Source organism: Bactrocera latifrons, unplaced genomic scaffold (assembly GCF_001853355.1).
Source record: "Bactrocera latifrons isolate USDA-ARS-PBARC rearing strain unplaced genomic scaffold, ASM185335v1 scaffold_5, whole genome shotgun sequence".
Taxonomy (NCBI): Eukaryota; Metazoa; Arthropoda; class Insecta; order Diptera; family Tephritidae; genus Bactrocera; species Bactrocera latifrons.
The window spans coordinates 2149240-2162690 of NW_017537156.1; the positions used below are offsets into that span (position 1 = coordinate 2149240).

The 13451-nt window shown below is 35.8% G+C and overlaps 2 protein-coding genes across 3 annotated transcripts in view; one reads left to right on the plus strand and one right to left on the minus strand.

Annotated features, from left to right (window-relative positions):
• LOC108973702 (E3 ubiquitin-protein ligase highwire) overlaps nt 1-13451 on the minus strand; it is a 148698-nt gene that overhangs the window by 74734 nt on the left and 60513 nt on the right. The gene's annotated exons all lie outside the window — the stretch shown is intronic.
• LOC108973703 overlaps nt 1-13451 on the plus strand; it is a 44899-nt gene that overhangs the window by 28071 nt on the left and 3377 nt on the right. Inside the window, exons 2-6 of the mRNA XM_018941129.1 lie at nt 8725-9007; nt 9074-9216; nt 10431-10616; nt 10686-10789; nt 10853-12141. Coding sequence (XP_018796674.1) covers nt 8725-9007; nt 9074-9216; nt 10431-10616; nt 10686-10789; nt 10853-12141 — 2005 coding nt within the window. The remainder of the gene's footprint in view (nt 1-8724; nt 9008-9073; nt 9217-10430; nt 10617-10685; nt 10790-10852; nt 12142-13451) is intronic.

Genomic DNA, 13451 nt, shown 5'->3' on the forward strand with positions numbered 1-13451 from the left:
CCTTATCAGCACAGCTGTATGACTGGAAGATCAACCGCTGACCAGATACTCACCATATACCAAATCATGGAAAAGACCCGTGAAAAGAGGATCAAAGGATTTCAAAGCTGCTTTTGACAGAAACACGCTGTGTAAACTGACGTTGAGCAATATCTAAAGCTTCGTCAGGATCAGGAAGGACCTTTCCGAGCCACTCGCTACCAAACGAGATTTAAGACGTGGCTCCCACGTCACTGTTGACAGGCATAACTTCGAAGTCATAGATAATTTTGTCTATCTTAGAACCATTGTTAATACCAACAGCCTCGAAATCCAATGCAAAACAACTCTTGCCAACAGGTGCTACTTCGAATTAAGTACGCAATTGAAAAGTAAAGTCCTCTCTCGACGAGCAAAGACAAAGTCATTCATCCCGGTACTGATATATGGTGCAGAGGCATGGACGATAATAACATCATGAGTCGACGGTACGTGTTTTCGAGAGAAAGGCTCCGCAGAAGATTTATTGACTTTTACGCATTGGTAACAGCGAATATCGAATTGGATGGAACGAGTTATACGACGACATTGACATAGCATTCAGGAAGCAGAGGAAGAAGAAGACCTCCACTCCGTTGGAAAGACCAGGTGGAGAAGGACCTGACTACACTTGTATCTCGAATTGGCGCCAAATTGCGGAAAGAAGAAACGACTGATGCGCTGCCGTTAACTCGGCTATAACCGCGTAGCGGTGTCTCCACCGGTAAAGAAGAAGGATAATCCACGATAAAAATAGGGAAGATATTTCATTGAATAAAGCTTTTTCATTCTTGAATACAAGATTTTGCGTGTTTACTTCCACTGTACGGAGTTTTCTTACCATTTGGCTGCCCAGACGTAGTGCATGGAACACACAAATGCTCACATGCACATATATAGTATGTGCACACATACTTATTTGTGTAGAAGAGTAGATGGCGTCCATACACTAGTATTGTGTGTATTATGTGGTCGAGCGCTGTTGGGTCGTCGACAAGTGTCGAGTGCAATCTTTTAATTAAATTCAAATTAAAGTGGGGACTTATTTAATTTATTTATTTACTTTCCTCCTTTCTTTTGTGTTTGTTGTTGCTCAGCTGTTGACATCTTCAAAAATCTTTTGTCATTTTCACAACTTCATTTCAAGCTTGTATATATATTTAAGTACAAAAATACATACAAATATTTGCTTAATATTATAAACTGTTATTCTTGTTGTTGCTGCTTGAGCCGATAAACAGCACGCTAGACTGACGGAAAAAGCTCTTTTCGTTGGCTTATTTATTTTTCTTGTATTATTTATGTATGTGTGCATGTACATATGTGTTCGTACTTTCTTACACATGAATATTTGCTATATTCTTGCTCCCATCAACACTTCCATCACATCAATTTTACATGCGACAAACCAAAATTGGTGACAATGTAAATAATAGATATTTAAATTGTGCTGTCTGCGGAATTTCCGCATGCGGGAAGGTGGAAAACACATACACACGCACATTCCTTGCTACATTAGTGCTGTACTTAGTTCTTTGATAACTTTAAATTGATAACATTTATTAAAAACCATTATATAACATAAGCATTTTAAAATAAATAGGGGCACACCTACTCTGACAGCCTAAAAATTTGTTTTTTGAGAATAAAAACAAATACCTTATAAATTATTTTGTTTTTTTAGTTTTATGGGAGCATTGATACATATTTTAGTATTAAATAGTAATATTTTTGTAGAAAAAAGAATAAAAATTCCAGTTATACGCTGTAACGGAATGCTGCTAAAAAATAGACTCCATTGCTGCAGTGATTGCAAGCTCCGTCGATGAAACGAAGGATAGGAGATAAAGATAGGTCCATTGTCTATGGTCGGAAAAAAGTAAAAAGTTGTAGAGGTTACATGGGTTTTCTCGGGTAAAAAACAGCCTTTTTTCAACTACTTTTTCTCATATGAAAATGAAATATTTTCGGCCATTGCGACGGCATTTTCGGTGACCCCTCGGAAAAAAGATGCGACCTCGGTGGCAGGATAACTTATTACAGGATCATCTAAAGTGAAAAAATAAGTGTTGTAGTTAAAACCTTAATTATGAAGATCGTTGTAGTTCTCGCGAAATCTTGCCAACAGACTTTAAAAACAAAGTTTTGAGAAAAACACGTTTAAAGACGACGCACTTAGCCTAGCTGGCCTCGAGCGCACAAATTTTCTTGAAAATTTAGGACAATATTCTAGATGTGTGTAGAATTTAATAAGACAATAAAAAACTCTTTAAAATATTACGGCTCCTCAAAATATTGAATTTTACCAAAATTTTCGTTAAAAAAAAAAAACCGCAAAAAGTCGATCCATCGAAAAACGGTTTTTATATTTTAGGGTAATGAACATGTAGAAAAAAAGTGGATTATGATCCGCTCGTTTATTTCTAACAAATTCGGACCATGTTGTTTCGAGATAAGCGTGATTGAACTGAGTATTGGTAAAATAACTGGCTGTAACTCAAAAACTCTTTGAGATACTGATATAAAATTTTAGTGTATTATTTTAAAAGGTATATACAAGAATAAGGAACTAGATTTTTTCACGAATTTCCTTAACATTTCAACGATTCTATAGTAGTAAATCCACTGAAATGTAAAGAATAAAATCACACGGCTTTGAGTGATGTTAAATCCAGCTGACAAGCAAACACTGATTATTAAATCCAGTTTAAACTTGACAGGAAAATTAAAATTAAGGACATGAGAGATACAAAATAGACGAAATTGAAATGGCATTTGGCTCTTTATTACCGATTTTCAACTTTTCAGTATACAAATATGTGTTTGTATACCAAAAAGTGGTAAGTTATAACCAAAAAATTTCATTTTGAAAGCTTACTGCTCCCCCGAAATCTACTAAAAATACAAATAAAAAAATCTTAAAAAAAAACCTCAAATGGGTAACCCTAATACCAACAATATAAAACCAGCGCCGCGTGCGAAATTCATCGCCTGATACTCACGTATGTACCTAACGTTAACTGAGTTTAAATATATTTATATATTAAATTAAAGAAGTCGTCTTATGCATTTTGCATTTTTGCATTCTTTCTTTGCACATAATTTATTAACTATACATATAGTTTCGGAAGGTGTGAAAAAAGCTGAGTATAATTTATGTTTATCGCACATTTTCGGAAGCCAACTAAAATAAACCGATTTTTTCGATAATACAATTTTTTTACGATTTAGCGCCAAAGTGTGCGCGTGTGCGTTGCACAAAGCATGCACACCTGCGCTGACATTTCCTTCCCCATTTTAGGCCACTTCGCCGCCATAAGCCGCAATTATAAGTGAATAAATGATAATTGTAAAGAAAAAAAAAACCAAAATAAATTAAAAAATAACCTTTAAATTTATGTTCGCCTTTTTCGTAGTGCAGAAAATCATAAATATTTCAGCGGCTTTTTAAAATGATGCGCACGTCTTTGGCGGAGAGCGAAGCCACTACAGATACACACAGTATATTTATAAATACATACATACGCATCTAGTGTACTTGCGAGTATTTGCCTTGCATTCGCGCTACGTTTTCGAACACATGTGTGCACTTGGCAATTTCAGCATTCCTGGCACGCAAAATAACACCAAGCTGAGAACGTTAACTTCGCCACAATACCGGCAAAAGTGAACAACACCATCGCAAACACATCCGCATGTGCATTAAGCAACGCCGTCAATCGTTCAGCCGCCACAGGCCGAAGTCTAGACAATTTCAGTGATTTGCTAATTCTTTGTTTTGACTTTCGTTGTTCATTTTCATTGCTCGCTGCTGTGTCGCGTCGTACAAAAGTATTAGAGCATTTTTTAAATCAATGTTAATCTGTGTTTTTCTTGTACGGGAACCAACAAACGCGAGTAGATAGCGATATTGGTATACATATCTCAGTATAGTTAGAAATAGGAGCCTACACAAGTTATTAACATTTAGCAATTAATATAATATTATGTTCTATGTACGTTTGTCCTATTTACTAGTAATCATTAATAGCTGCTCTCAACTCCTAAAACTTCGAGAGTGACTAATCGCACAAACAATTAAAATAAATTTCATGAACGGACATATCCAAACGCATTTTTTCTACAGTAGTGAGTTTTATCGTCGTTACCTTAAAATTAACGCTTGTAAGAAAAAATTTTAGTTTCTAAGAGAGATTAATAACATTTAATTCCTGAAATATTAATATCAAAGGAAACTTTGCATTTCAGGTGTTCATATGTAGTATGTCGGAGTCGAGGTAGTATCGACCCGATTTTAGCCATTAACTATTATAGTGTCACATACTGAAGAAATGTTCCCTGCGTTTCATTAAGATACTTCATATACACAATCATAGGAAGTAAAGTCAGCCGTAAATTCGAAAGCTCGGATATTAGTTATAAAGTGACGGATTCAGAGGGGGAAATGAGGGACATTGTAAAATCTTTTTGACTGCTTGATAGATAGATTCAAAGGCATTGGATAATGACATCGTCGTGCGACGTATGAGGCTCAAAGGTGAACTTGATCACTGCCAGTGCCATTGGGGGTCAAAAGTCAAAAGACAAAAGACAATAGTTACAGGCTATTGCATTAGAAACGTTGAAGAACTACGATGTAGACCTATACTCCATAATTCATAGTTTTATTCGCATATTATTCACACTTTCTGTGGCGAATACGTGCTATGAACGCTCTTTTTCGACACTTCGCCACTAGGAATGGCTCAGGACGAACATGCCTCAAGATAGATTGATCGGCCTGACGTTGCTGTACACGCATCATGACATTGAAGCCACTGCAGAAGAAGTTTTCGAAAGATTCTCAAAACTTGTCTTACATCGTTTTGTTTTGTGAATTGTGTATTTTTGTTTTTTTTCAATTTAGTTGGAATAATCTTGATGCTTCAACAATTTTTTCACTCACCGAAACTCTCTTCATAAGCACTTTTTGAGATAGCCTTAAGCTTCTTCAGATAATTGCGTTTTATCTCTTCCATCGACTGAAAATGGAGCGGCAATTGCAGTTTGGAGACAAGACAAAATTACACGGAGCTAAATCTGATGAACACGCTGGTTGATCGATGGTAGTCATTGCGTTTTTGGCTTTTAATTCGGTCACAAACGTGGCTCGATGCGATAGTGCGTTATCATCGTGTAAAATCCATGAATTTTTCTTCCACAATTCCGTCCAATTTCGTCGGATGATCTCACGCAAACGCCTCAATACGACCAAATAGAACTCTTATGGATGCATAAAATCATGTAATACATAGCCCTAAGGTACCAAGACTGGAGAATATGGTGGTGGAGGTGGCACATCCCAATCAAGCTGCAAAAGCTTTTGGTGAATTATCAAACTCGCTCACTGCGGGTCACCTATTATCATGGTGGAACACATCAATTATAGCCTCTCCTGTTTGCGTTCAAAAATCGCTTCTTTAACGTTTGATAAGACGCGTGGCCTCTTAGACAAAGTTGTTCAAACCCACTCTGGTGTACATATATAATTTAAAATTCGTCTTAAAACTGATTAATTCTTGGTATTTTTATATTATCTGTTAAATTAAAAATTATTCATTCGCTCGAAAATGGTACAAGATCTAAGGTATAGTATAAACTATACATACTTATGTATGCCATACATATCTAAATTCTTAATAGCTAATGAATATATATACAGATATACTTTGTATACATAAACCCAATAAATCAACTATACATAAGTATAGTATGTAAGTAAGTATGCACATACGAGTATTTCGAAAACAATGAATATTGAAGATCATCAAATGAAATCAAAAACAAAACAAAACAGACGCTTAGAAAAAAAGCAATATTAAGTTGGAAAAACAAACGCAAATACATATGAAATTTTAAGAAAAAATATTTTATATGAAATGATTTCAATACTGCGTAACGGCAGCTAAGCGCCAAACGTGTACGCCAGGGCCGTGCCTTCGGCGAAGTGGCGGCAAGTGTTGACGCGATGAATCATTGAGAGAAAGAAATTATTCTTTACGTTGCGTTATCTACACAAACAAATTTGTTGTGTTATTTATACCGAGTATGAATGCATACTATATTCTCTTATCATTTGCTACGTAGCAAATTAAACTAATTTTTGAGTTTATACTCTCACTTACTTACGAATATGTATATGTATTCACATATATAGGCACATACATAAGTGCTTCTGCAAATTAGGGAAATAGTTGAGGTATTATTGCGGTTTTATTTTATTATGTTTATCGCTTTTCAAACGAATTTATTAGAATGAAATTTTTGTGTGAATTAAGTTTTGCGTATTTTACAATTCATGCATAATTTACCTGCACATAATTCAACAATAAAAGTGCCTTACCACAATGTATTTAAGTATTTTATTGCTTAGCACTTGTATACACTGGCCTTTGTGCATAAGTGCTTAATAATATATTTTTCAATCAGTTCATAAATTTGCCTTCATAATTAAATGGATCAATGTATAACGTAAAGACGTACACTAAATTTCAAGCTCATATGTTTGTTCTTCACATTCACCATACGTACATTGTACAAGTATATGGACGTATTGCTAAATTTGAAATAATAGATAAATACAAAAAGGGTTTTCTACTAATCATAATACATATACATACATATGTATGTATATAATTTATATGCACTTGCGGTCAAGTTCTTTGTAGTACTGGGCACTCTTTTAGTTTATTTGATTTTTTTGGAATTGGCTTTGAAATCCATTAGAGTCATAAGTCAACATGAGAACATGAAATGAATTGTTTCGTAGTTTTTTGAAAGATGTCAAAAGTCATAGTTGTAATACAGCCTTTATGGTGAAAGAATCAAAGCCTCACTCAGTATGCTGGAATGAGTGACAGAGCTGAAACCGTACGCAGGACGCTTAGAGAGAGAGACGCTAAAATGACCGAACCAGAAAGAAGCGTTTGCAGTTCGCAAAAACGTACATAAAAGGTATCGAGTTTTGGTCGAAAGTAAGTTTTAGTGACAAAACGAAGTTCAACAAATTTGAACCAGATCGTGGCAACAAAGTTTGGCGAAAAGTGAATTCCGAAATCCAAAGGAAAAAAAAGGGGGTGGAAATGTACTGCTGTATACGTGCAAACCGTTTACTTAAAATATTTTATACATTCCACTTTTTTATTACGACAATTTCACAAGGGATTAACAAAAGATTTCATGGGAATCCAACTTCTACACTTATTGAAGGGTACGAAAGTAAGCAACTTTCAAGAGAATTACTCGAAATTTCATTGGATTGTTTAGTAGAATATACTAACTGGTCACTGTCTGGTGGCGACACACGTTTGGGGCTAACAAATCGAGAAGACTGCAGGAAATGACTAGGGCAAGGCACCAGAGAACAAAATGGAGCACCTCTTGTGCAATTGGTAAGACTGTGCTGTAAGCATCGGTGGTCCCCTCGGTATGATACACTGGAAGAGATATCGATAGTGAGTCCACAGAGTATGTTGAAATTCGTGTAAAGTGGGGGCATCCTAAAGGAAATTTTGCACACATCCTTTTTCCCTCAAGAAACCGCTCATATGTCGAAGCTGCCAATAATATAGTAATCCGATATTGGCATCTAGCTACCATACTATCTGAGCAACCGAACCCACTTTAATTTTGATCATTATTAGCATGAATTATTGCCAGAGACCGGTCATGTAGAGTGAAGTTCCCCACTACGGACAGTTCGGACAAATTTCATGAACACGACATTATCATTAATATTTTCATCCGCAAACAGTTCCTATAACCGGACATGAGAACTTGACAATATTTTGTTTCCGGTGAAATAAATTTCACTGTTTATTCGAAGAAATAGAAAATGTTTTGTTTGTTTGTTTTTCGAAGATCTGATTTGATCCCATACAACAAATGTCATATCGTAAAGTTTGACCAAAAAATGTTATACATCATTGAAATAAGAACAAAAATAAATTATGTGCACATTTTCTATTTTTTATTAACTTTTTGCTATAGTTAATATTATTTTTTTCAAGCCCTTATTTCGAACTTTAGAGAGAAATATTTTCTTTTTTTACTGAGCGCTCAATCTCTCGAAAAAATGGTTTGGTCCCATAGCCAGAACTATGTCGTTTTTTGACATATAGCGCTAGTAATACCATTGTGTTTTTTAAATAGCTCCAATTTCCACATATGTACCATATCACTACGTTTTCTTGAAATTCAATAAGTGCACTTTGGACTGGATACACTGTCATAAATGTCAATAATGCAAAGCTAGTGATATTATAAATACCGTATAGCTATAGTTCGTAATTGCATATCACTTGTGTATCAAGCATGATTCATCAAAATAATAAATAAAGCACTTAGATAGAATTTTTATTTATAAGAGGTAAATATTCGATTCAATTAGCTCGCTAATTTACTGATATTTACTGCGTTGTATGCGTTACTTTACGTAGACGGAATGTGTAAAATTCCTGCAACACGGAAATATAAATTTTAATACTATTTATTTTCTTCTTATATTTCTTTAACGAAAAAATCTACCTCGCATAGCCACATCAGACTTATCATAACTTAAACTATTTATAAACATACATACATATATAAGACGCAGTAGCTTCCCAAGTATATTTTCTGTTCGAGTTACTAATTTACAATAATTTTATTTCTTCCTTTCATCTCCAGACACCGCTGAATGAGATTTTCGGTCCGATTTATCGCATACCAAATACGACGAGATCAATTGAAATTAAATTAGCAGCAAATACACATTTCCGTTTGGAAAGGGATCTATTTGACCATAACATAGTTTTGAACAGTTTCACGATTGTCGGCACTCATAGTAGCGGTGAACAAGTGGAGATCACCACAGGTGCTTTCCCAGGTAATGCCAGCATAATGGGGCCATATCCAGATATTGTGATGCAAAATGTCTTTTCGGTGGTAGTGCGAGAGGGCGCTTTTTCAGGTAACTATTATATTTTTATTGTTTTTTTATTATTGGAATTGTACTATATCCTTTCTTTTGTTGTAGGCAGCAAAAAATTCACTGTACGCAACAGTAACGATTTAATTTTGTATTCGAATGCTTTCAAGAAAGCCGAAATTAATGGCAAATTTTTTGGGATAGCTGACTTGCGTATCGAGGAGAAGGCGTTCAATTCAGCCGATGCGAAGGTGAGTGTGTGTAAAAAGGCGAACATTTATTTGTGATCCTTTGAATCGTAAAACAACGAAGTACATAATAATGGGTGATATTGAGTACAACAATATTTTTTAAAGACACTAAGGTTAGAAAAATAAAATTGTAAGGCAGACAGGTCTTAACAATCGTCGCTGTTTTATATCTAGTCATGGTCCATCAAAACCCTATATAACAACAAAAACTCCATAAGAAAGCTTTGTATTACAATAAGTAAAAATAAATTTTTCAGTTCGAGTCAAATTTGATCATATGTATGTATATTCAAATTGACCAGGACTAAATTGGCTTAAGCGTTGGTTCCTAAAGCCAACTTTAAAAGCAATAATAAAAATTTGTAGTACAATACGTAAAAATTTAATTTTTCAGTCCGGGTCAAATTTGATCATATGCTATATTCAAGATGAAACGAAATGAAAGCTTATTATTATTACATATTCATTCTTGTGACCGTACAAGTTGTAGTCAGCCATCATAGAAAATTCTAATTACACTACTACTTTAGAAATTTTGAAGAAAAATCGAAAACTTACTCGATCCAAACGAACTTAGATCTCCCAAAGTACAGCCCTTTAACGGATAAAATTCAGGGCAATTTCGGTAGCGGAGAACCGGCTATTGTGGGAATTTGCCTCAACTACGTCGACAACATAAAACAGTACGCCTACCAGACTTCGAACTCAACAAACTTTAGACATGAACTGAACGCTATGCACAATGTGGCAATTAACACCTTTACCGTAGCCCTCTCAGTGAATACCGTACTCGAAGTCAAACCACCACCCATTGCATACGGCGAGCTCGAGTTGTCGCGAGTGATCCTTGTACAGCTTCGTTCTGGATACTGTAGCAGGTTGAATTCCTACTTACACAGAATCGACCCCGACATACCAAATATACAAGTTATATGTTGAGCATGCAATGAGTCCCCGCATGACACTAACTACCTTTTTACACGCCTTGTTAACCTTACACATCTAACACCCTATCTCTATGATCCAACCCCGTCGAAACAGCACGTTTCCTGGGCCTATAGTGGGATTACCTATGACAACTTACCATATAATCGTTACAACAACACAGTTTGTAGAATGTAGCTGAGCAGCAAACTTTAGTTTTGCCAAAATGCAGCAGTGACTTTTCGAAATAGTAATTTTGTAACTAATAATATTTACAAATTATATTTCAGTTATACATCGAGAATTCTCATATCGACAATATCTATCGTTTCGAAGCCTCAATGCGTGAAATCAAATTCAACAATTGCACCATTAACACCATCAATAGTGGCTCTTTCGATGTCAATAGCATCTTCAATATTATATTCGAAAATAGCGCCATTGGCGTAATCAAATCACGCTCGATTACGGAAAAGGTGAGTAAACTAAATTTGCACTATTACACGGCAGGAAACTTTCTACATCTTCAACTGGAACCATTATAGCTGCTCAGCAAGCATGTGTCCTTCACTGGCGGCGTTATTGGCTACATCGAGGGCGAAGCCATACATGGCAGTGGCATCGGCGAGCTGATTTTGCGTAACAACAGGTACGTAACTGAAAAATGCAATACAATTTAAAAATTCCACTAATACACTTATCACCAAAACAGTATTGACACCATCAACGAGAATGCCATCTATGTGAACACCATAAATGCCACCATCAAAGACAATCACATCAAACATCTCGGTCAGCACTGGTTGCGTATCAAGGAATGGTCGAATATTGTGATTGTGAAAAATAGTTTTGGTGATTTCGGCGGCATTATAGTGGAGGAAACGAAAGAACCCCTCGATTGCCGTTTCGAAAGTAACTCCGTAACGAAACCGAAGCCGGGCAGTTTGAATATAGGAAATCGTCATTGCATATTGCGTGAGATCATTGTCGATCTGCCGTGTCGTTGTAATCTCGAGTGGCTGGACACATATTCTGAACGCGATTTACGTTCGGAAATCTACTGCACGATCGATCGCAAATTAGGTGTATGCTTCAACGCGACTACCTTTAATATGCAGCGGTATGAGCATGAAGTGTGTGACGAAAAGAAGACAACTTTAGATTGTGGCGCCAATCGTAATCTGAAGAAGGTGAATGGTGAATTCTTTACAATCGAAGAGCTCGAGCAACAAGCTACACAATTCGTGCATATCATCTATCTCGGCACTGCCATTATATTGGCGATCGTGCTACTCATTATACTAGTGCTGATATTGCGTTGCTTGTGTCAACAGCGTAAGAGCAATCGTGGTGCTAGCGCGTCACATCAGCATCGACATGAATTCACGCAAGGCGAACGTGATATTATCGTGCGTGCCCAAGATATAATAGAGAAGCGACATCCTCAGATACAACCACAAATCAAACGTTTGTGCGACGAACTTTTGCAAACGAATCGCACCGAGAAGCAATGCATTAAAACTATCGCGAAAATCGAAAATCTACTGAATGAAGTTGAACGTTGTCAGGATCTCAATGCATTCTGCAGAGTTTTGGTCCAACATCTGCAGCCGCAATCGCAACCGCTGCAACTGACAACGAACGCCATCTGCAGGACGGAGAGTTTTACGCGTGTGCAACGTGAGAATTACCCTGGACCACACTATGCTGGCTGCATTGACACCGCCCACATAATAGCCAGCCGAGAGGCGGCGTGTTTGGAGCGCGAGCGTGAACGTGAACGCGAACGTGAAAGAGAACGTGAACGCATCAATGGCATAGACAATGGACGCAACGCTGAACCGCTTAATATACCCAATGAACCGTTCTACGAGGAGTTGGGTCAACCGTTGCTGCCTGATTATGCATCGCCAGCGGATGGTCGTGTTTATGCGACACCACATGATCTAGCGTTGGGCATAAATGCCGAACTCGAGTATGCGGAGCCCATCAACAATCGAGGTAAATTATTGTACTAGCAACAACAAATAAGAAAAAGAAACTACTGGCACGCACATAACACAAAAGAGGAACAAGTACTGCACCGTTGTGTGTCTCTAGCACCAAAAGTGATATGGTTCAATTAGTTAGCCTTTGCCTGATATCTTTTTCATTACATTGTAGGCTGTGAAGTTATTACATTTTAAATAACCTGTAATATATTAAAATGAGTGTTGAAATTCGGCGGTGAAAGCTCAATCTCTAATAGCGTGTGCAAGCGAAAGTTTCATTAAAAGCCTATGTATTCGAATGAAGAAAGCTCGAATTTAAGCTTTTGTATCCCATACAGTGAAAGTAAAATCAAAAAGCTCGAAAATAAGCTTTTGTATGTCAGTAAGTGAAAGTTCAGCTTAAACTTTTTATGCAAGACAAATTTTCTTCGCATGTAACTTTCACATACTCAAAATGAATATATTATACATGTACCTCTTTTTTATAATAATTATAATGTTTTTAATGACCCTCTAGCAGATTTTTTTACCACTTTTATGAAAGCTTAAACTCAGGCTTTTGAATTGATGATTGAAGCTTTCATCTATCTACTTGGGTAAAAGCTTTTATATTTCTGTGAGTTTTGAGTAAACAGTACAGAACAGGAGGTACAAACTGCCTAAAAAGAACCACCCTACATGCATTTTGAAATATTTTAAAACGATTAAATTTGATTTGATTTTTATTTTTTTTTTTTAAGCTGTCCTGTACTTAATCGATTAAGGCATTATATGCCCATTTCACTTTCAATCCTCTATTCTGTATCCACTTATCCTCATTATATAGTGAAGTAAAATTTGGAATAAAAATATTGATTTGTCGCCAGAACATTATTGAGCTTTCTGCAACGAAAGCTGTTAAGTGCAATATTGCACACGAAAAGCCTATGCCACTTTTACACGTCAGATTTTGAGGTGTGTGTAAATATAGTATAATATATCTGTTGAGCAGCTCAAGTATTGTTGTAGTATTTGTACAGTGAAGTCATTTATTTCCATTTAAGTTATTTTTAATAATATTTTTTGTTGTTTAGTTATGATCTTTGTAAATAAAAATAATTTATATGTGTATTTGAATAATCTGAAACAGATTTGTTTAAAGGTGTCGAAATATTATTTACACAAATTATAATGGTAAAATATGATTAATTTAAATTGAAGATATAAATAAAAAAGCTGTAAATTGATTTATGGTTAAGTTTAAAATAAAATTGCGTGTTTTTTATTTAAAAGTGAAATATATTTTGGGGTTATGATTAAGAGTTTCTTACTGTTTTTTTT